Source organism: Triturus cristatus, chromosome 1_1 (assembly GCF_964204655.1).
Source record: "Triturus cristatus chromosome 1_1, aTriCri1.1, whole genome shotgun sequence".
In the NCBI taxonomy this organism is placed as follows: domain Eukaryota; kingdom Metazoa; phylum Chordata; class Amphibia; order Caudata; family Salamandridae; genus Triturus; species Triturus cristatus.
Genome location: NC_140579.1, coordinates 53,513,476 through 53,533,980, shown reverse-complemented (window position 1 = coordinate 53,533,980; position 20,505 = coordinate 53,513,476). Strand labels below are relative to the sequence as shown.

Sequence of the window (20,505 nt, the reverse complement as noted above, 5' to 3'; positions counted from 1 at the left end):
ACTGTTGTCTGTGCATTTCTGTATGACCATCTATGTATGTAACTCTCCTATGTATGCTTGTACCGCCCTCTTTTTGAGCCCCTGTGTGGGTATAAAAGACCCATGGTTCTTCTACTCCTTGTGCTACTTCACTCAATACCGAAGGGTGCTGTTTGAATGTAGTTCCACCTCATGAGGTTTATTAAACTTTGTATTTTCTATTCCAGTTTCTGTGCCAACTTCTTCATACTAGTCTGAGGACTCTGTGCAGAGAAGGGCGAACCCCTTGCACTGGTAGGCCTAGCTGAGGTCTCCTTTCAACAGGCTACCTATATCACTACCATTATATAGACACATATAAACCTATAAGCCACTCCTATGGCAGGCCTTGACAATCCCGAAGGCAGAGTGCTTGGTTTTGTGTGAGAGGGTGCCCAAGCATGAGCTGAGCCCCTCTGCAGCTTTCGGAAATACTTCCTTATGGCTGTTCTATGACACAGCCATACCATATACTCTTAAGTGCATTATAACCTCACGGTAAATACTAACTTTGGAATGGCTGCATCAAAACATGATGTGTTTGGTGTCAAACACTTTGGAATACTACCCCCCCTGCCAATTCTGGTGGCGGGGGTAGCATTCCACCCTTCTAGAGGGAGAGACATGTTCACACTGGCTAAACCCAATAGGACTTTCCTGAGCCCTGGCATCACAAAATGGATGCTTCTGCCACAGACACGGGTCTGGCCTCCTGCTGCTGACCGAAACTCTGGCAGGGGAGGCCTGGACAATAGGTTTCCTGTCGAAGGGAGGTGTGACCATCTCCCCAGACAGGCAGATGTGTATTGGGGCTGGGAGGGAGCACTCTCTGGTACTTTGAAGTCCTGCACTTGGGGCACATTTGGTGTCTGTAGGAACCTGGGGTCACCAGGCCCTATAGGCGGTAGCGTGGCGCGAGCCGGTCGGGCAACCGGAGGGCTATGTGTTAAGCAACCATACACCACACGCTTCTCATGGACTAGAGTCACACACAATAAGGGACGCCACACCGTTTAAATTATGCAAATACTTCAAGTTTATCCAAGTATAGCTGGTCAGTTGCAGTTCAGGAAATAACAAGGTAATCCATGAAACATAATACCATCGTAACATTACATTCGACACTCTGGGTGATATCTATGCAGTGCCTAACCTTGTTCTAGCGCTGTGCGCGCTTACGTAAAGTCTTTCCCTGAACCGGCCGTCTAACTAAGCGTAATACTTGAAGGGGGAAACATTGGGTTCACTAACATGGCGCCTGTAGAACTGAGCGCTCCTCGTGATCAATGGCCCCTAGTACTGTGAAGCAAGGCATATAAACATAGCGCTACGCGCAATCAGTTGCATGTGGATACGTTTGCGTAGAACATTTAATACATCGCGTGACTCGTAATCAGTCGCATGTCATTACCTTTGAGCAGAGCATATAACACAGTGCGCTACTCGCATTCCTGGGCATATAATTACTTTCGAGCAGAGCATATAACACAGTGCGCTACTCGCATTCCTTGGCATGTATTTACTTTCGAGCAGAGCATATAACACAGTGCGCTACTCGCATTCCTTGGCATGTAATTACTTTCGAGCAGAGCATATAACACAATGCGCTACTCGCACTCCTTGGCATATAATCTACTTCGAGCAGAGCATGTAACACAGTGCGCTACTCGCATCCCTGGGCATATAATCTACTTCGAGCAGAGCATGTAACACAGTGCGCTACTCGCATCCCTGGACATATAATTACTTTCGAGCAGAGTATATAACACATGGGGTTACTCGCCGTCCCGGTCTCTCCGGCTGAGGAAGCAGAGTCGGTGGCGTGAAGCGCCACGCGAGAGCAATGTCAGTCAGTACTTTGAACGGCTTCCAGCGGGGAGGATTACTGGACTTGAGGAGCGAGTCCCTATGCTCCGGTGCAGTTCACAGAGCACCGCGCTCAGTAGCACAGAAGGGGGGACACGGACAGGATCCCTCGGCGGGGTCTCTCCGTAGCGCAGGCAGGGGAGGGGATTCCCACGGAGGGGACAACACGGGCCAAGTGCGGTGCGGTTTCCGGACCAGCAGGGGGCGCACCAGGGGGGATCTCGGCCTCCGGGCTTACCTCCGTCTCGGCGTCAGCAGGCGTCCGTCCTCACGACGTTGGGGGAACTCGGCCCCGACCTTGCGCTTCTCCTCACACGGCTGCAACGGCAGCGACGGGGCCCCGGACTTCTCCTGGGCCTCGCGATACAGCAGGGCACTCCTCCAGGCCTCCAGGCCGCAGCGGTGAGCGCGCTGGCTTCGTCGTCGCAGGGGGGGGGCTCAAATTAAGGATGGGGTACAGTGCTCAGCGGAGCACGCTGCCGGGGGTCCTAGACCAGGGTAGGAAGCGCGGGGGTCACAGCGCTGGTACCTGGTCGATCCCCGGTGTCTTGGCAATCGGCTTAGTATTTTGTTCACTAGGGTAGCTTGGACACGCAGTCTCAGCTCTGGCATTCAAGGCTTACAGCTCGCTCTTGTCATGCAGTCTCAGTTCTTAAAGTTAGATTTCAGTTCTCAGTTGACAGATGAAGTCTTTTGGCGCAGATGTATCTGGCGCCCTTAAGGGGTTCTGTTACAGGGGTAGGGATGGAGAGGGCGACTAGATCCTTCCTAGTCAGGTTGGCAGAGAGTCTCTGGGTCCTCCTACTACTGGGCAAGATCAGTGGGATTCACAGGGCACCTCACTCACTTAAGAGGCAGTACCTAAATCCTGTCACTCTCAGAGGCATAAGTCCCTGGCTAGGCCCTACCGCCTACACTCCTGGTGGATTCTTCCAGCTCTGCTTCACCCCAATGGCCAACTCACCACACAAGTTTCCCTCCCACTCTTAAGTAGCCCTAGGTCAGGTGACCTCTAGCCAAGGCGGCAAAAGTAAAACCCCACCTCCCTTCTAGAAGGTTCCAGCTTCTTCCAGGAGCTTCCCCACTCTAACTATGGGACAAAAAGGCGGGCTGGTATCGCAACATTGTTGTGGGTCCCAGCCAGCTCCTGGCAGCTAGGGCGCTACTATGAAAAACGACCACCCTGCAGTAGCAGGGGTCTGTGGCAGCCATCTTGGGCGAAGTAAGCACCTGCACCTTAACACTACAAAAACGAAAAAAATGAGGGAAAAAGGGCCAAGTCCAACATAACCCCCTTCCAGCCGAAAGCCAGGGTAGACCGATCAATGCCTTGATGGTCTTCCCTGCTTGGGGCGAGAAAAGGTGGACGCAGGCCCGCAACGGCAGGAGCACCCGCAGGTTCTCCGCCGCTCTGGAACCCAATGGTTCCCTCACAAACCTCCCTGGACCAACGAAACCACCCCACTGGGGCTCCCTAGCTAGTTGTGGCCAGGACCGGCCCCTGGGCCGTCCAGATGTCTCTGGCCCGGGTGATCTCGCGGAGTGGGGGGCAGTAGCCCCAGGCCTGTAGTGCCTGTTGACCACTCCGGTCCTGCTCCTTGCAGTCCTAAACTGCCTCTGGTCCTTCCTCCTGGGGTTCACACCCTTAGGCTGACCAGCCTTCAGGGGCGAGGCTCTCCTCCCCCTAACTCTCCTTCTGGGGTTCCTCACCCTACCCTGCGAGGCACCCTCAGACCACCACTTCCTCTTCAGTACAGGGCCTTGACCCTTCAACTGATTCCTGAACCTAGGGTCTAAACCCTTAGGCCGAGCCGGTGCCCGAGGCGAGACCTTCCTCCCTCTGCACCCCCTTCCAGAGTTCCGCACCCTCCCACCTGGAGAAGTACCTCTGGAAGTCAATTCTGGGGGGACACTGTTAACAGATGTCCCACCCGCCAGGTCAGGCAACCCCTGAGCCTGGCATCCCAGCACAGGATCTAAACCCTGCGACTGGGCCAACCCCAGAACCTCAGGCGCGCTGGTTACAGTCGCCCTGGGTCCTCCTGACACTAGGGGCTCCCCTGCACTGGATGGCCCATCGGGACAGCCTAGGCTCCCAACCTGGGGCTCCCTTGCGGAACTCTCCAGGCCCTGAGACTGCGGTTGGGGCACCTCGGGACACCTCCCCGTCTCACGCCTTCCTATAGATAGGTCGTGAGGCCCTACAACCCTCTCTCCCTGGGACCTAGCTGGGCTATCTGCCACTTCTCCCACCTCGCTGGGTTGGGAGATCCCCGCACCACCCCCTTCAGGTTCACACCCCAATGCCTCCTCAGACACCCTGGTGATGTCATCCTGGGGTAAATAAACTCCTAGCTCCTGTGGAGCTTCCGGTATGCTGCCACCAGTGTCCTCACTGGACACACTCATCTGTAGGGCACGCAGCTCCAACTCCTTCATCCGAAGCTCGTGCGCCATCCTCCTCTCCTCCATTGCCCATTTCAATGTTGCTAATTCCTTTTCCTGTTCCAATCTGGCCATTTCTCTTTCTTTCTCCTGCTCTAATTTGGCCAGCTCCCATTTTAGTCGCCTCTCTTCCCTCCTGTCCTCGTACTCTTCTGGAGACGCGCTCCTCCTGGACCCTGTCCTACTACTGGCCCCAGAACGTCTTCCTGGGGGCACATTCTCAGACATGTCTACGTTCAAGATGTCCAGGACTTCCTGGGCGCTCTCCTCCTGAGGTGCGTCTGGCGCTTCCTGTCCCTCATCCCCTCTCCCTTCTGGGTGGGCTTCTACCCATGCCCTAATGGCGGTACGGAGTTCCGGCGCTTTGGCCCTCCGCATCCCAGGCACCCCCAACTCCTGCGCGAACTCCCTCAGTTGCCTCACGGTGTACCCCTCGAGGTCCGCTAGCCGGGATTCCATTCTGGCAGGTGGGGACCTAGACTCTAAGGAGAAAATTCCTAGGGTGTAGGCAACAGTCAATAGCTAACCAGGCTTCTCGCACTCTCTACCTGGACAGTGGAACTAATGATCCAGCAACAATGGTTTCTGAGCTGTGGAACAAAAAAAAATGTAGGATAGGCGTTTAATTGTGGCGCCCTTCGCCTCACGGAAGGGTGCTGTATGGTCACAAGTCCCAAGGATCCCACCGCTGGCCAACAATGTAGGAACCTGGGGTCACCAGGCCCTATAGGCGGTAGCGTGGCGCGAGCCGGTCGGGCAACCAGAGGGCTATGTGTTAAGCAACCATACACCACACTCTTCTCATGGACTAGAGTCACACACAATAAGGGAAGCCACACCGTTTAAATTTTGCAAATACTTCAAGTTTATCCAAGTATAGCTGGTCAGTTGCAGTTCAGGAAATAACAAGGTAATCCATGAAACATAATACCATCGTAACATTACATTCGACACTCTGGGTGATATCTATGCAGTGCCTAACCTTGTTCTAGCGCTGTGCGCGCTTACGTAAAGTCTTTCCCTGAACCGGCCGTCTAACTAAGCGTAATACTTGAAGGGGGAAACATTGGGTTCACTAACATGGCGCCTGTAGAACTGAGCGCTCCTCGTGATCAATGGCCCCTAGTACTGTGAAGCAAGGCATATAAACATAGCGCTACGCGCAATCAGTTGCATGTAAATACGTTTGCGTAGAACATTTAATACATCGCGTGACTCGTAATCAGTCGCATGTCATTACCTTTGAGCAGAGCATATAACACAGTGCGCTACTCGCATTCCTGGGCATATAATTACTTTCGAGCAGAGCATATAACACAGTGCGCTACTCGCATTCCTTGGCATGTAATTACTTTCGAGCAGAGCATATAACACAGTGCGCTACTCGCATTCCTTGGCATGTAATTACTTTCGAGCAGAGCATATAACACAATGCGCTACTCGCACTCCTTGGCATATAATCTACTTCGAGCAGAGCATGTAACACAGTGCGCTACTCGCATCCCTGGGCATATAATCTACTTCGAGCAGAGCATGTAACACAGTGCGCTACTCGCATCCCTGGGCATATAATTACTTTCGAGCAGAGCATATAACACATGGGGTTACTCGCCGTCCCGGTCTCTCCGGCTGAGGAAGCAGAGTCGGTGGCGTGAAGCGCCACGCGAGAGCAATGTCAGTCAGTACTTTGAACGGCTTCCAGCGGGGAGGATTACTGGACTTGAGGAGCGAGTCCCTATGCTCCGGTGCAGTTCACAGAGCACCGCGCTCAGTAGCACAGAAGGGGGGACACGGACAGGATCCCTCGGCGGGGTCTCTCCGTCGCGCAGGCAGGGGAGGGGATTCCCACGGAGGGGACAACACGGGCCAAGTGCGGTGCGGTTTCCGGACCAGCAGGGGGCGCACCAGGGGGGATCTCGGCCTCCGGGCTTACCTCCGTCTCGGCGTCAGCAGGCGTCCGTCCTCACGACGTTGGGGGAACTCGGCCCGACCTTGCGCTTCTCCTCACACGGCTACGACGGCAGCGACGGGGCCCCGGACTTCTCCTGGGCCTCGCGACACAGCAGGGCACTCCTCCAGGCCTCCAGGCCGCAGCGGTGAGCGCGCTGGCTTCGTCGTCGCAGGGGGGGGGGCTCAAATTAAGGATGGGGTACAGTGCTCAGCGGAGCACGCTGCCGGGGGTCCCAGACCAGGGTAGGAAGCGCGGGGGTCACAGCGCTGGTACCTGGTCGATCCCCGGTGTCTTGGCAATCGGCTTAGTATTTTGTTCACTAGGGTAGCTTGGACACGCAGTCTCAGCTCTGGCATTCAAGGCTTACAGCTCGCTCTTGTCATGCAGTCTCAGTTCTTAAAGTTAGATTTCAGTTCTCAGTTGACAGATGAAGTCTTTTGGCGCAGAGGTATCTGGCGCCCTTAAGGGGTTCTGTTACAGGGGTAGGGATGGAGAGGGCGACTAGATCCTTCCTAGTCAGGTTAGCAGAGAGTCTCTGGGTCCTCCTACTACTGGGCAAGATCAGTGGGATTCACAGGGCACCTCACTCACTTAAGAGGCAGTACCTAAATCCTGTCACTCTCAGAGGCATAAGTCCCTGGCTAGGCCCTACCGCCTACACTCCTGGTGGATTCTTCCAGCTCTGCTTCACCCCAATGGCCAACTCACCACACAAGTTTCCCTCCCACTCTTAAGTAGCCCTAGGTCAGGTGACCTCTAGCCAAGGCGGCAAAAGTAAAACCCCACCTCCCTTCTAGAAGGTTCCAGCTTCTTCCAGGAGCTTCCCCACTCTAACTATGGGACAAAAAGGCGGGCTGGTATCGCAACATTGTTGTGGGTCCCAGCCAGCTCCTGGCAGCTAGGGTGCTACTATGAAAAACGACCACCCTGCAGTAGCAGGGGTCTGTGGCAGCCATCTTGGGCGAAGTAAGCACCTGCACCTTAACACTACAAAAACGAAAAAAATGAGGGAAAAAGGGCCAAGTCCAACAGTGTCCCTGTGCATAGTCCAGTTCAAACCGGTTGCAGGGGCTACCTGCCCCTGCCCTGGCGCGAAACTCGACAAAGGAAATGGGTGTAACCACCCCTCTTTCCAAGCCCACCCATAGGTGGGGCCTTAGAGTTAGTCCATCCCCTAAACTTACTATAAGTATAGGAATCCAGTCCCTAGGACTTTAGATTACCCTGGACGAAACTCTGCAACATATATCCTGGACCACGACTAGAAGACAGAAGAAATCTCCCTTGGGGTCAAGGAGTGACTCCCCTGCTTGGCAGGCACCAAAGAAGCAACTGACCGGTCTGCATCACTGAAGCTCCCGCTGGATGCCGAAGTCTTCGCATCACCAGAGGTGGATTTCCAGACTTCCCCGAGGCTACCCTGAGTCCACAGCAAAGCTGAGGCCCGTGGCTATCGTGGGTGACGTGGAACCGTGACCCCTGGACACCGTGATCTTTTGCAGCAACAGCATCTTCCTATGCTTCCTCGAAGTTGTGCTTTGGGCTCCGAGTAGCCCCAGCCTTGAGCACCTTGTGCACCTTGTGCACCGAAGATTGCTGGCCTCCACTCCACGAGTGACCCGTGGGCCAGTTTAAAGTGCGACCGCTCGAGGGTCCTTTGCGATCACTAGCCCGTTGGCTAGCCTGTTCCCACGAAGGCAACTCCTTTTCTAATTGGGCTTTCCTGGTTGCTCCAGATGTGCCCTGAGTTACCCTCGCTGGGTGAGTCCCTCAGACCTTGCTGGTCTGCACCGCAATCCTTTCTCTGAATTCCAGTGACTTGCCGTTGCCAAGGCTTGTTGGGTCCAATCTGGTCGCCGACACCGCAGCACTCGACAGACTTCGTGGGACAGCTCGAATCCGGCTCGTGGACTTCGTCTATACCTCCTGGACCTCGTGACTGAAGAGTCAAAACACCCATCAACTCACCTGAAGCACCCGACATCTGTGGGCATTGGTTCATCCTGCCCTAGGTCACTGGCTAGTGACTCCTCTGCTTTCAGGTTCCTTCCATCCTAGATCCAGGCTTGGATGTCTTCGGACACTTCTCCTTTTCATGGCAGCAGCAGTTCTTTGCAGGCTTCCATTGAAATCGACAACGCGACCCGACACCAAAAGACACCTATGCACCCGGCTTTCCTGGGTGAGGTAACTCGAGTACTCCGGTGCTCCCGTGGGTGCTGGCCCAAGAACTTCTTAAGTCCAAAAGGGTTTGGTCCTGACTCGATTAGAAGTGTCCCTAATCTTTACATTTCCAACCGCGACATTGCCCATAGAAGATAACGGGAACCCGCAGTTGTGTTTACACACTGCATACAGTCCCCGTGGGTCCCCTGTGTCACTACCTTGGGTGGTTCCTTTGGGTCCCAGCGATTCTACAGGCTCTAGGCCTTGTGTCTAGTTCAGTCGTGGTTCTTATACCACTTTTTTGGTATATGGTTTGGTACGCCCCTAGGGCCCAAACGTGTATTTGTGCTATTACTGATAATTGCTGACTTGCAATCTAAGTACTTCGAACTCCAGTCTCATAAAGAGACTAGAGGGGTGTGTTTTATCTTAAATACATATATTTTAAATATATACCTGGTGTGGTTGTCTTTTCATTTGGTCATTCAAGAGATTATAGACTGGTAAAACAAGCTGCTTTACATTCCTTCAAGACTTAGCCTGAAGGCTGCTCTCCATAGCTACCACTAGGATAGCTTTCAATAAAAGTTGTCTTTAACCTATCACCATAAGGGATTGTTTGGACTGATACAAGGTGCCCACTAGAACTAGTGAACAGCATATATCAGGCCACCTTCTCACAATTAACTGCTCTATAAGAGAGTCCTGAAGTGAATAAATCCAATAAGTAATTAACTACATGTAGTAAATCAGTTGAAACGGGATTGTAGTTCCTTCAAAGGAACAAACCCATTCCTCCCAATTAGTCTATATGCTTTCCTTGTGCCAGGCGCCCATGACTTGGATATGAGTCTGAAAGCGTCTGCCGAAAGGCCTAGGATCTTCCATTGTCTCATGAAATCCTCCAAGCCATCAGCGTCAGATGTCCCTGCTCTACAAGAGGATGTGACTCTCCGGCTGTCTGAGCCTGTAATTATTTCCCTGAACGTTGGAATTAAGATTGGTAAACCTATGCTCATTTCTAGTAGAATTGAGAACCATGCCTGTGACCTCCTGAGCGGTGTTATCACTACTGTGACCTCCATGTTCCTGCAAACGTGCAACAGTAGCTTAGGTAGTAGTAGTAGGTCTTGGTAGCATAACAAAAGGAGGGAAAGCATAAGGTGCTAGGCCCTGCCAATTCAGAAGGAAGGCATCCACCCTGAGGGTCTGGTATACAGCTGAAAAACGTCGACAGTTGAGTGTTCAATCTGTCCGCCAAGAGGTCCACCCGAAAGGTCCCCATATCGACTGGCAACTGAGGAAAATGTCCTTGTTCAACCTCCTATTGATAGAGTCTCTGAAATTCTGGGAGAACCAATCCGCAACACTGTTTCTCTATCCTGGGATATGCTCTGCTGCTGCTAACATGCCTGCCCTTGCTCAGACAGTAACTCCAGAAGACCTTGGCTAAATCTGCAAGACCCTTGGAGCGAGGGCCCCCCATTTTGTTGACGTATCTGACCGCAGATACGTTATCCATGCACAGCATTACAGAACACTTCATTAAGTCTTTGGTGAAGCAGCGAATTGCAAATTAGCCTGCCAGTAATTCCAAGCAGTTGATGTGCAACTCCCTCTCCTCATCTGTCCAGTGTCCCCCTACTGATGAGTCGCCACATCCCTCTAAACTTGTGTCTGATTCTATCACTATCTTCGGGTCTTCCCCAAAAATGGCTCTGCCATTCCATGCTTCTTCATTCCTCAGCCACCAACGTAGTTCCTTCTTTGAATCCAGGTCCAGAGACAGCATTTGAGAATAAGATTGACATGTTCTTGATGCTTTGGCTTTGAGTCTTTGGAGTGCACAGTAGATTGCTCATCTTGTTGAGGACAGAAGGCCTAGGATCCTTGCTAGAGCCCACAAGGGGAGTTTCTTCCTCCCTAAGAGATTCCTCAATTCGTTGTAAAGTTTCCTTAACTTTTCCCCTGGCAATTTCAATTCTGCCCTTATTATGTTCATGACAAAACCCAAGAACTGCATTTCCTGGTTTGGTACCATGCAAGATTTTTTCCTGTTTATGACAAAACCCAGGTGTTCTAGTAGGCTCATTGTAAGTTCTATGTGGCGTGAGACCACTTATGTGGACTGTGCCATTATCAGGATATTGTCTAAGTAAACTATTAGTTTCACCCCTCTCGCCCTTAGCCATCCCGCTATGGGACGAACAGCCTTGGTGAAACACCAAGGGAATGAAGAAAGTCCGAAAGGGAGACTGCACAATTGCCATAGTCCACCCATTCAGGTGAATTGGAAAACTTTTGGTGTGGAGTCCAAATTGGGATGGTCAGGTATGTATCCTTTAGATTAACCAAGTTAGCCAATCCCCTTTCCTTAGCACATCTCTAAGGAGGTGCACCCCTTCCATTTTGAAATTGTGGTAGACCACCCATTCGTTCAACTCTTTTAGATTTATCACTGGTCTCATCCCTTTGTCTTTCTTCTCCACTAGAAAGATATTGCTGATAAAACCTGGCTCCATTCCCTCTTGTTTTGCCTCTTTGGTCAATAAATCCTCTACTTCTTGTGTTACTAAAATAGAATTTTCTTGTGAGAATATCAGTTCTGGGGGAATTTTCCTTTGTAATGGTGTATCTGTAAATTTGATCATGTATCCCTTCACTGAGTCTAGGACCAAAGGGTCCTGATTCACCAAATTCAAGATTCCACAAAATTGGGCTGGTCTGCCTCCCACCTTTATAGGGGTATCTGAAAGGTCTTTCATAGTTTTTACCTACTGAAAAGCCTCTTTGTTTCCGCTCACTTCTGAAGCTTCTCCCGTGAGGTATTTGTTTCTGGGGGTATAAATGACGAATGTGGAGCAAAGTGTGGGTGCGCAAATCTTGCGCCATGTCCCAGGTAGGGTCTTGAAGAGCTTTGGCCACGGCTAAAGAACCGACCCCATGTTCTCTCGGCCCTGCCAAAAACCCTATCCTGGAAAACTTTCTTGATGGCTTTCTAGGACTTCTGAATTGAGCTAAATGCGCCCATGTACTTAGCTATGTCCCTAATAAAATTGTCCCCCAAAAAGTAGACCCTGGGAGGCAGCTACCCCTCCGCTAGTGGCCAGTTTGACCAATTTGAGATCTATTTTTTGCAATATGCTTTTTCTTCTCTCATTTGAGAGTGCAGTATTTGCGTTCCCCAGGAGGCAGATGGCTCTTTGTGCCCATTGGCGCAATTCCTTGGGGTCAATTAGGGTGTCTTTAAGATGAGCCACTTCAGCCATCTCAAACGTCTTTGTGAGTGGGTCAGTAATATCAAGTAGACAGTCTTGGCAGGACTTGAGGCCTTTATCGATACCTTTCCTAGGGCCTTTTCCTCCCTTGACGCTTAGAGCCACCACCTTTGCGTCTAACTCTGAGGTAGACCCAACTTTATCCGGGAGGGCGGGGCGTGGGCATTCGGATCTAAGACGGGACCTGACCTCTTTGGTATTTCCTTCCTAAGCCAAAAGGAGAGGTACTCGGCAAAATGCCAGATGGAGCCAACTCTGGAGACAAGGGTTGTTTGGGCGGGTCAAACATACTCTCTCCGAATGGGTCAACAATGCCCATTTTTGAGCTGGAGGCCTTTGATGACTTGTCAGTTGTACCCATATTCCTCACCTCTATCTCCTCAATATCCGTATCAAAAACGAAGGAACAGGATAGGTTAATTTCATCCTCCAATGTTTCATCGCAATTGATGGGAATAGGTACTTCTGGGCCTTTTTCTTGCCCATCTGCAGTGCCCGAGGCACCAACATTGTCACCGCCAAAGTGTGAAGTCATTTGTTTTGAGCGTTTGGGCTTTTTTACACTCTTAGGCAGGATTTCCCCTGCAGCCCCTTTCCTCTGGGCCTTAATCACCCCTTCTCCCCCTTCAGGGTGTCCTGGGACAGCAACTGGCCAACCTTTCTTGGAGAGAACCTTCACTTTTTTATTAATTATGTCATCCAGTGTCCCATTACCTTATCCGGTCCTTATTTAGAAGTTCTTCCAGTCTATGCTCCATAGTATTCTCTGAAGGTTCAAGGGACATGGCAGAAGGTAAATATTATTTAAGATTACTGGGCTCAGTGTAAGGAAACAGCTGCTTTGGCAGTTCGTTGGACTGCAACTGCCAGAATTGAAGCAGTTGGCCCAATCAGTTAAAATGGCCACTGTTGTGACTTTACTAAGGTGTCCCAATCTCCTAAAATGGCACCAGCGTGTACAGAGTGTGGCTGACCATCTCTTAAGGGTCTTTCCTCTAATTGTGTGGTTCTTTCTTTATTGTTGTGCCCCAGACTATCTCTTTTTTCCTGTTGTTATTTATTAAACTGTGCGATGATTGTGCATCGCACCGCTGCCTTTATTTACATGGGTCTGCAGTCGCTGAGGGAAAAGGAGGGCTGCCGGCATCTTTGTTAAGTAGACGGACTCTCTTCCGTGGCCACGTCCGTGAGATGACTCCACTGGACTGCTGCTGATGGGTGAGTCACCGCGTGTGCAGCGCGACGGCCTCAGCGGGAGGTGTCCTTCGCAAGCCGGTCTTTTTTTTTCTTCTTTCAAGAAGCTCCTGCTATTATGGCAGCGGGATGCGGGCTCACACTTTTCAAAGAAAGCTGGCCTGCAGCAACAAGTGGCATGGAGTCGGACTTTGAAAGAAAAGACCAGTCCACAGCAAGGGCGTATTTCTTGGCCTTAAGGAGCCGAGGGAAACGCCGAAAAGTTGTGTCGGGTACGGAGGTAGTAGGACCTCCGACCCGACGCTGTAAGAGTGGGGAAGTTAAATATAAAAAAACAACCACCCTCCTTCCTAGGATCAGGAAAAGACATTGGGAGACATGGGAAGTTACACAATAACCTGGTTGAGCGTGTTAGTACCAGGGTAGGAGATGGATATTATTCTTATTTTCTATAGAGGAGGGTGGAATATCTCAAGGTAAAATAACTCAATAAGGCACCGATTATGATATGCCCTGTAAAGCCTCCGGCCTTTGGTCGGAGTCTTTAGGGCCGCATCGTAATGGGCCATTCGGTTTACTTTCCTAATTAAGATGAAATATAAGATATAGGCAGTCATAAAGTAAACTGGACGGTCATTCCGGCTTGCTTCCGACGGGCTCTGAGAGCCCGTCTGCCATTCAGCAGCCGGCCTGTAATCTCAAGGGCTGGTCTGTCCGACATGGAAACCATGTAAAACATGTTTGGGGCCCCTACCAGGGCTCCCTTTGGTGCACAGCCTCCAGTTGGAGTCCTAGGGGGTGCCTATGGTGCCCCCCTGATGATCCCTGCACCTTGTGGCTGGCACATTGAGGTGCCTGCCACTGGGTGCAGGGATGAACCGTACCTCCAATTTTACTATGGGAGCATGCATTACGGCCGGTTTACAGCCGGAATGCATGCTCCTATAGTGGAATATAGGCATGCGACAGAACAGTGTTCCGTCGCATCCTAATGAGGCGGTCGGGACCGGCGACATCAAAATCAGCCCTAAGTATTAGTACTATAAAGGCTGTACTTATCTTGTGAGAAGAAGCAACAACGAAAGGGAGAACACTGCATACAGGGGGACTTTATAGTCTATTAAAATGTTATTGAAGTTCTATATTCTTCAATTGTTGCTGCCGTGAGCTGGCAATAAAGGAGATTTGCATGATGTTAGCCTCTGTGTCACGCCATAACATTCAACTAAAGCAGTTTCAAAGCTTTAGAGGGTGGATCTGGTTCCTCTGTCTGCAAAATGAGTACAATAAAGTAGGACCCAATTCACCTTAGGAGAAACACTTCATGAAAACTGTGGGAGAGTTTATCTGATACCATGAAATGTTTATGGCAGTGACACCCTTGTTAAATGTATCTCTTCAGACACCCCCTGTTGAACAATTAAATATCACGACCAATGGCAGTGTCAGAGTGGTGGTAAATGTGCACCACTGCTGAAGGGGCTTCCACGTTACAGGCCTGCCCCTTCTCCCATCCTGAGGCAGGGCTAGGTGCACCAGTTATCCTGGGACATTCCAGTCAGCTGTGGCCTATTCCTGTAAGAAAGGTCTAATGAAGGCATAAAAACTGACGCGTCAAACTAAGGCCGATTAATGAGACTGTTGAAGGAAAAACTTGCAATGAGGATTGAGCAGAACAGAGAATGTCCAAGGTCAGAGGCTGAAGCTGAGCTCTGCCCATTTCATTCCTAGAATTAGAAATGCATATGTCCTGAAGAATGGAATGTAAATGTCCCGAAACGTGCTAAGATTAGAGGGCATTTGGTTTAGATGAACTATTCATGGTTTAAAACTCATGTACACAATGTTGGAGCTTCCATTACTTCGGCGAACTCTGTTGGATGTTCTCTGATTTGTTGATGTATTTACGATACCATAGCATGATTACATTGCTAAAACCTTTGTTTAGGAAGGGGCTTACTCCAGGCTTGCTTTGTCTGTTGGATGTATAGATCACTACCGATCCACGCACACACAACCCACAGAGGTACACACTCATATAGATGCACACATTAATTTGCAGACTCGCACAAACCTTGTAAAGACTCACATATGGATATCTTCAGGCCATGCATGCACAGACTCATAAAGGCACGCACCCATGCATATATATACTTACACACAAACCTTGTACAAACTCACAGGTGGATATCTTCAGGCCATGCATGCAAAGACTCACAGATTCACACATCCATACATATATATACTCACACACAGATGCATATACAGTCCCACAGATGTATAACTCCAGATCCATGCATACACACACCCAGAGGTACACACTCATACAGATGCACACATTAATGTGCACACTCACACACAAACCTTGTAAAGACTCACATATGGATATCTTCAGGCCATGCATGCACAGACTCATAAAGGCACGCACCCATGCATATATATACTCACACACAAATCTTGTACAAACTCACAGAGGGATATCTTCAGTTCTTGCATGCAGACTCACACATCCATACATATATATACTCACACACAGATGCATATAAAATCTCACGGTTGTGTAACTCAACACTCATGCACATATCAGACCTTGCGATACGCAAACCCATAGAGAGGCATCCACATACGCAAGTACAAACCCACAGCCAATAAATACAGACTAAAGCATACACAACCCTCAAACACACATGCACATAGGCACACACATGTATTTGCATACTCTGTGTCTCAAAAATGATATATATACATATGCAGACACACACAAGCCCTAATCCAAGCCCAAATAATAGACAGATATAGGGATGCTCAGCATGCATGCACTCCCATAGATAACACCAGGACCATCCATACTTGAACAAATACTTAGACATGTACACCTAAGTGTGAACATGTACGCACACACATATGCACGCGCATACACACACACACTGGTATGTAGCCAGATAATAAAACACCTGTGCACACATACTCTAACACACACTGTGTGAGTATGTAAGTACTACCTTAGGATCAGAAGAGTAATTCTTGATTTTATGATTTTTTTAGGATGAGCCCTTGGCCGATTTCAGGCCCAAATTTCAAGTGCAGTGACTCCCGTCAGTATATTTATTTGGTGGGGACCATGACCCAGTTTGTAGGGTGACTCATCAGCCTCTGTGTTCTTGAACTCTAAGAGGTCACAAAAAGACATGGGCATGGACATATACAGACAACAGAGACACAGCACTCACTGCAGCCACTCACCCTCATGGTTTTATATTGTTCCTCTTCCTTGACTTTAGACTCCTGAAAATATTCTTCCTCTTTCTTCAGAAGACGCCGCCACTCTTGAAGTTTTACCTGCAGAGATGAGAGTGCAAGAAATAAGTGCAGATATATGGAGTGCAGTCTTTTTTATTATTAACAAATTTTATTGACTTTGACGGTACATAGTGGACGGTACTCGAAGCATATATTTCGGATACAGCTTATATGAGATGGTGCCAATTATATTCAAACAACAACATTGCCTGTGAACATACAGGCCCATTAACTAAACTTGGCACAGGTTACTGCATCTTTCACTATAAGTACAATGTCCAGGTGTACATGTTTAGATGACAGAGTGACTCATCTTACCTAAATATGGTCAAGTGTGATTTGATTGCCTGGTTTAGGGAGGGTCTAATGGTGGCAGGGGAGGCAGGTTTATGCCGCGGTCTGTTGCCCAGCAAGACCATATTTTCCAATGTTTTTGTGGACAACCATACGCCTGGTACACCACGATTTCAGCCTCCATGCATGGCCTTTCTCCACCCACCCATTGATGGCGGGGAGGTACCCTTCCACGTTTGGGCAATGCCCCTCTTGGCAAATGTGAGGCCCAAAAATAGAAGATGTTGCTTATAGTGATTTTCCCCTATCCCCTCAGTGCCCCACAGCTCCAGACCGTGTGTTGAAACGTCCCCTCTGATTCTCTGCATCTCAGACATGTGGGGGACTGGATAACGCCTATCCACCAGAGGGTGGAGCGGGTGTAGTATGCTCGGTGGAGGTATTTAAATGGAATTAGGTGGTATCGTGTGCCTATAGTGGCACCTCAGGACTAGCTAGAGCCTCAGTCCAGTCATCGTCTGTAAGGTCAGGGATTTCGGCTTCCCACACATCCCAGGTTTTGTGTAGTGTGGTTTGGGTATGGGTAGTCAGTGTCTAGTAGATTTGAAGGATCTTTTGCGTGCCAAGATCCCCCATTAGTAAACGTCCCTCTAGGGAGTGAAATTCTGGTAGACCTCCAAGCGAGCAGATTAGGGGAGTCAGGGCATGTCTCAGCTGCAGATATTTGTAAAACTGTGTCCGGTGCAAGTGGTATTCTATTTGCAGTTGCTGAAAAGATTTGAGAGTGGGTCCCAGCAGAATATCGCTCAGGGTAGAGATTCCAATGAGGTCCCATGCTCAGAAGCCTGGAAGCTCGGCGACAGCCACAGTACGTCGACTGCATGAAGGTTCGTAGCGCAACACAGGCGTCGCCCCCTCCCCATAGGCAATTATTAAGGAGTGCATTAACCTGGGCGAATCACGTGCGTGGATTGATATTATGTGCCCAAGATATCGTGGGACAAGGCAAGATGAAGACCCACAGATATTTGAAGCCCTCGGTTGCGTGGGATAACTGCGAAAGCCAGGAGCCGAGCCCATGGGCTCCGCATACTAGAAATAACACTGGCTTTGCTGGATTAGCTCCAAGGCCGGAGGTCTCCACAAACACCCAAAGTATCTGGAAAATCCGGGGGTGGGAAAATCCAGGATCGCTTAAAAAGAATAGTACGTCGTCTGCATATAGCGCAATTCTGTCAGACCGGTCCTGTGACCATTCATACCCACGAATTAATGGGTCCCGCCTCACCCATGTAGCTAACGGCTCTGTGGCGAGCGCAAATAGCAATGGATACAGGGGGCAACCCTGCCTCGGACCCTGACGTTATGGGAAGGGTGCTGACCGGAAACCTGCTACCCGCACAGAGGCCGAGAGCTCTGTGTGTAATAATTATATGTAGGACAAAAAGCGGGGACCAAAGTTGAGAGATCAGAGGAGCTGAAATAAATAAGTCCAATTTAGGGACTCAAACGCCTTATCTATATCGACCAAAAGAATGGCCGCAGGGCAGCCCATCTCTGAGGCCTTCGCAATGGCATTGTGAACTGTGGTACTGTAAATTTCGGAACCATGTTGGAAGCATGGTTCTACCAATGCCGATTTTAGTATCAGCGAACCGCAAATGACTAATGCGGTATATATGAGTGTTTTCGCCGTGTTTCTCTAATGAATTCACCGTGTATACGATACTACACTTCAAACCCTTGGGTTCCATTTTAGAACAGTAGCCATTTTGTGGTTGCCCTCACATAGGCTTCACACGAAGGCCATGCCTAGGCCTAAAAGGACACGTACACCTTCTGTGACTTCTCTATGACCTGTGCAAACTGACTCCGCTGCCCGAGGTCAGTCCTGTCCGGCCAGTTCCTTTCCCCGCGGCCTAATGTGATTAACATCAGGGCTTGACCCATCATAAAGTCCTTGTTCCCACACGATCCTACTTTATGGCTTGTTTTACGAGCAGGAGGTGCCCGTTAAATTAGGGTCCGCTGTTATCTGATGAGGGTTCTGAGCCTTGCTGGGTAAAATGATTGTATGCTTAACGAATTGAAATGTGGGATTGCCATTATGGCTCTGCTGTTCCTTTGAAACAAAAATATGTGAATGACCACTTGTAAAAGAAGGGCGGTGTTGCCAGGAGCGTAATATTCTGTATATAAGAAAAGACTGGTTTTTGGTTAAGGAGCAGTCTCCTGAGAACATACATTGTGTTGTACTTCTCTGATACCTGTGATTGGTCTGCAGCCAATAAATACGATCTTTGACTTCACCTAGAAGACTCTGTGTTTCTGTGGGTCTGAAACAGGAAGGACTCGAAGTCTTCGGGTGTGTTCCCCTGCACCGCTGGGTTCTAAAAACCCGGTACTTCAGTTGGCGCCCAACTCAGGGCGATTTCAGCGGTACCGGTCCAGCCAGAGGTTTGTGAGGAGCTTCGTGTGGAAATTCTGGAGGAAGGCCGCCACTTCATCGACCCCTGCATGTCGACGTGTTCCAAAAGTCTTTTCTGCAAGGTTCTCCGCGTCCCGACGGCTACGAAGGACTGCTGCCCTGACTATCGCCCTGTTTTGGACCCTTGACGATTTGGTAGAGCGAAACAAATGAGAGAGTCTTCTGGTGACGCCATCGATCATCGATACCTCAGTTAAGTATAAGTGGAGCGTCTCCCAGTTTGTTTGGTATCCTTTGGGATTTTGGTATCCTTCGGGATTGCTTTGATTTGGAACTTGCAAGTACCAAAGCCGAAGAACTCGTGTATTCACGAGACTATCGTATTCGATAATCCTTTGAAGTTTGAAACTAGACTAGTGAGCGAAGATGCCTGGTGCTAGTATATTTGGAAATTTGTTTTGTTTGGGTTGTAAAAGGGACTCCCGATTGGAGGATTCGTGTCCGGTTCCTCCAATTGGAACTCCAACTTATGAGCTTTATGTGAAACATGGCGTGGGCCCCATTACATATAATGAAGTATGGATCCGATACACCAGGAAGGATGGTGTTTTAAAATGGCCCCAAAATGGTAGTTTCGACACAGATAATGAAGAGGACCAAATGAATGAGCAGTTGCACAGGCAACGCAAGCTAGCCATTGATAAATGTTACCCAGTTTTGCCGCCCCTTCAGCAAGATGTGTCAAAAGAAAAGGAGAAAGACCCCCTAATGTCACATTTGTTAAGTTCGCCACCCCCGTATGCGCAAAATGCTATAGCACCTCCACAACCTTTAAATGCACAGCCTGCAGTTAATTTGCCGCAAGCTTTCCCACAGCCTCCAGCTCCTCCTCAGCCGGCTCCTATGGTGCAGCCCTCTCATGGGCCGCCAATTTCGCTACCTGTCTCTTCTGTGCTTTCTGCGACTTTGCCTAGTACATCAGCTGCCTGTCCTGGCATTCTTCCTGATACTTCCACTGTACCTGTATCTGCACCCGTTTTTCTTCCCTCTGTTTTTCCCCCCGTTCTTGCCTCAACTTCTCCTTCTACACGACAACGAATAACTAGTGCGGTCACTAGTTTGATGTCGCCTTTCTTTGGGTCATCCAGTATGACCCCTGGTTCACAACGTAAGCAGTTGCGTAGTCAGTTGCCTGATTCTGGAGAGAAAGAGGTGTTGGACCATATGGCACGTAGATGGATTGTTTTTCCTTCAAGCTACGATGTAGAGTCAGTTGTTAATGTTTTTCACCAATGGGAAGCCCCAAAACAGAGATATGTGTTTGAGAAAATGTGTGAATTTCTCTGTGAGGAATTGGAAGATCATGGTGGAGACTCAAGCCCGCAGGAGTTGTGTCGAGTGAGATTCGATTTTGGAAAAGGTACGATTGTGGGTCCCGATGTAGATAAAGCAGTTGCGACTTTATTGTCCTTCAGGAATGGTGATTGTTATCAGTCATTGTTCGAACAGGAGTTCCCTGTGGGGAAAAAGGTAAAAGCGCGCCAATATCCGATGCGTGAGGTTCC

General features: G+C 49.7%; 1 protein-coding gene across 1 annotated transcript in view; it reads right to left on the bottom strand.

Moving 5' to 3' along the window:
* Positions 1-20,505, bottom strand: part of LOC146869360 (E3 ubiquitin-protein ligase TRIM39-like) — a 161,618-nt gene that overhangs the window by 98,829 nt on the left and 42,284 nt on the right. The window contains exon 2 of the mRNA XM_085651902.1: positions 16,162-16,257. Within this exon, the coding sequence (XP_085508028.1) occupies positions 16,162-16,257 (96 nt within the window). The remainder of the gene's footprint in view (positions 1-16,161; positions 16,258-20,505) is intronic.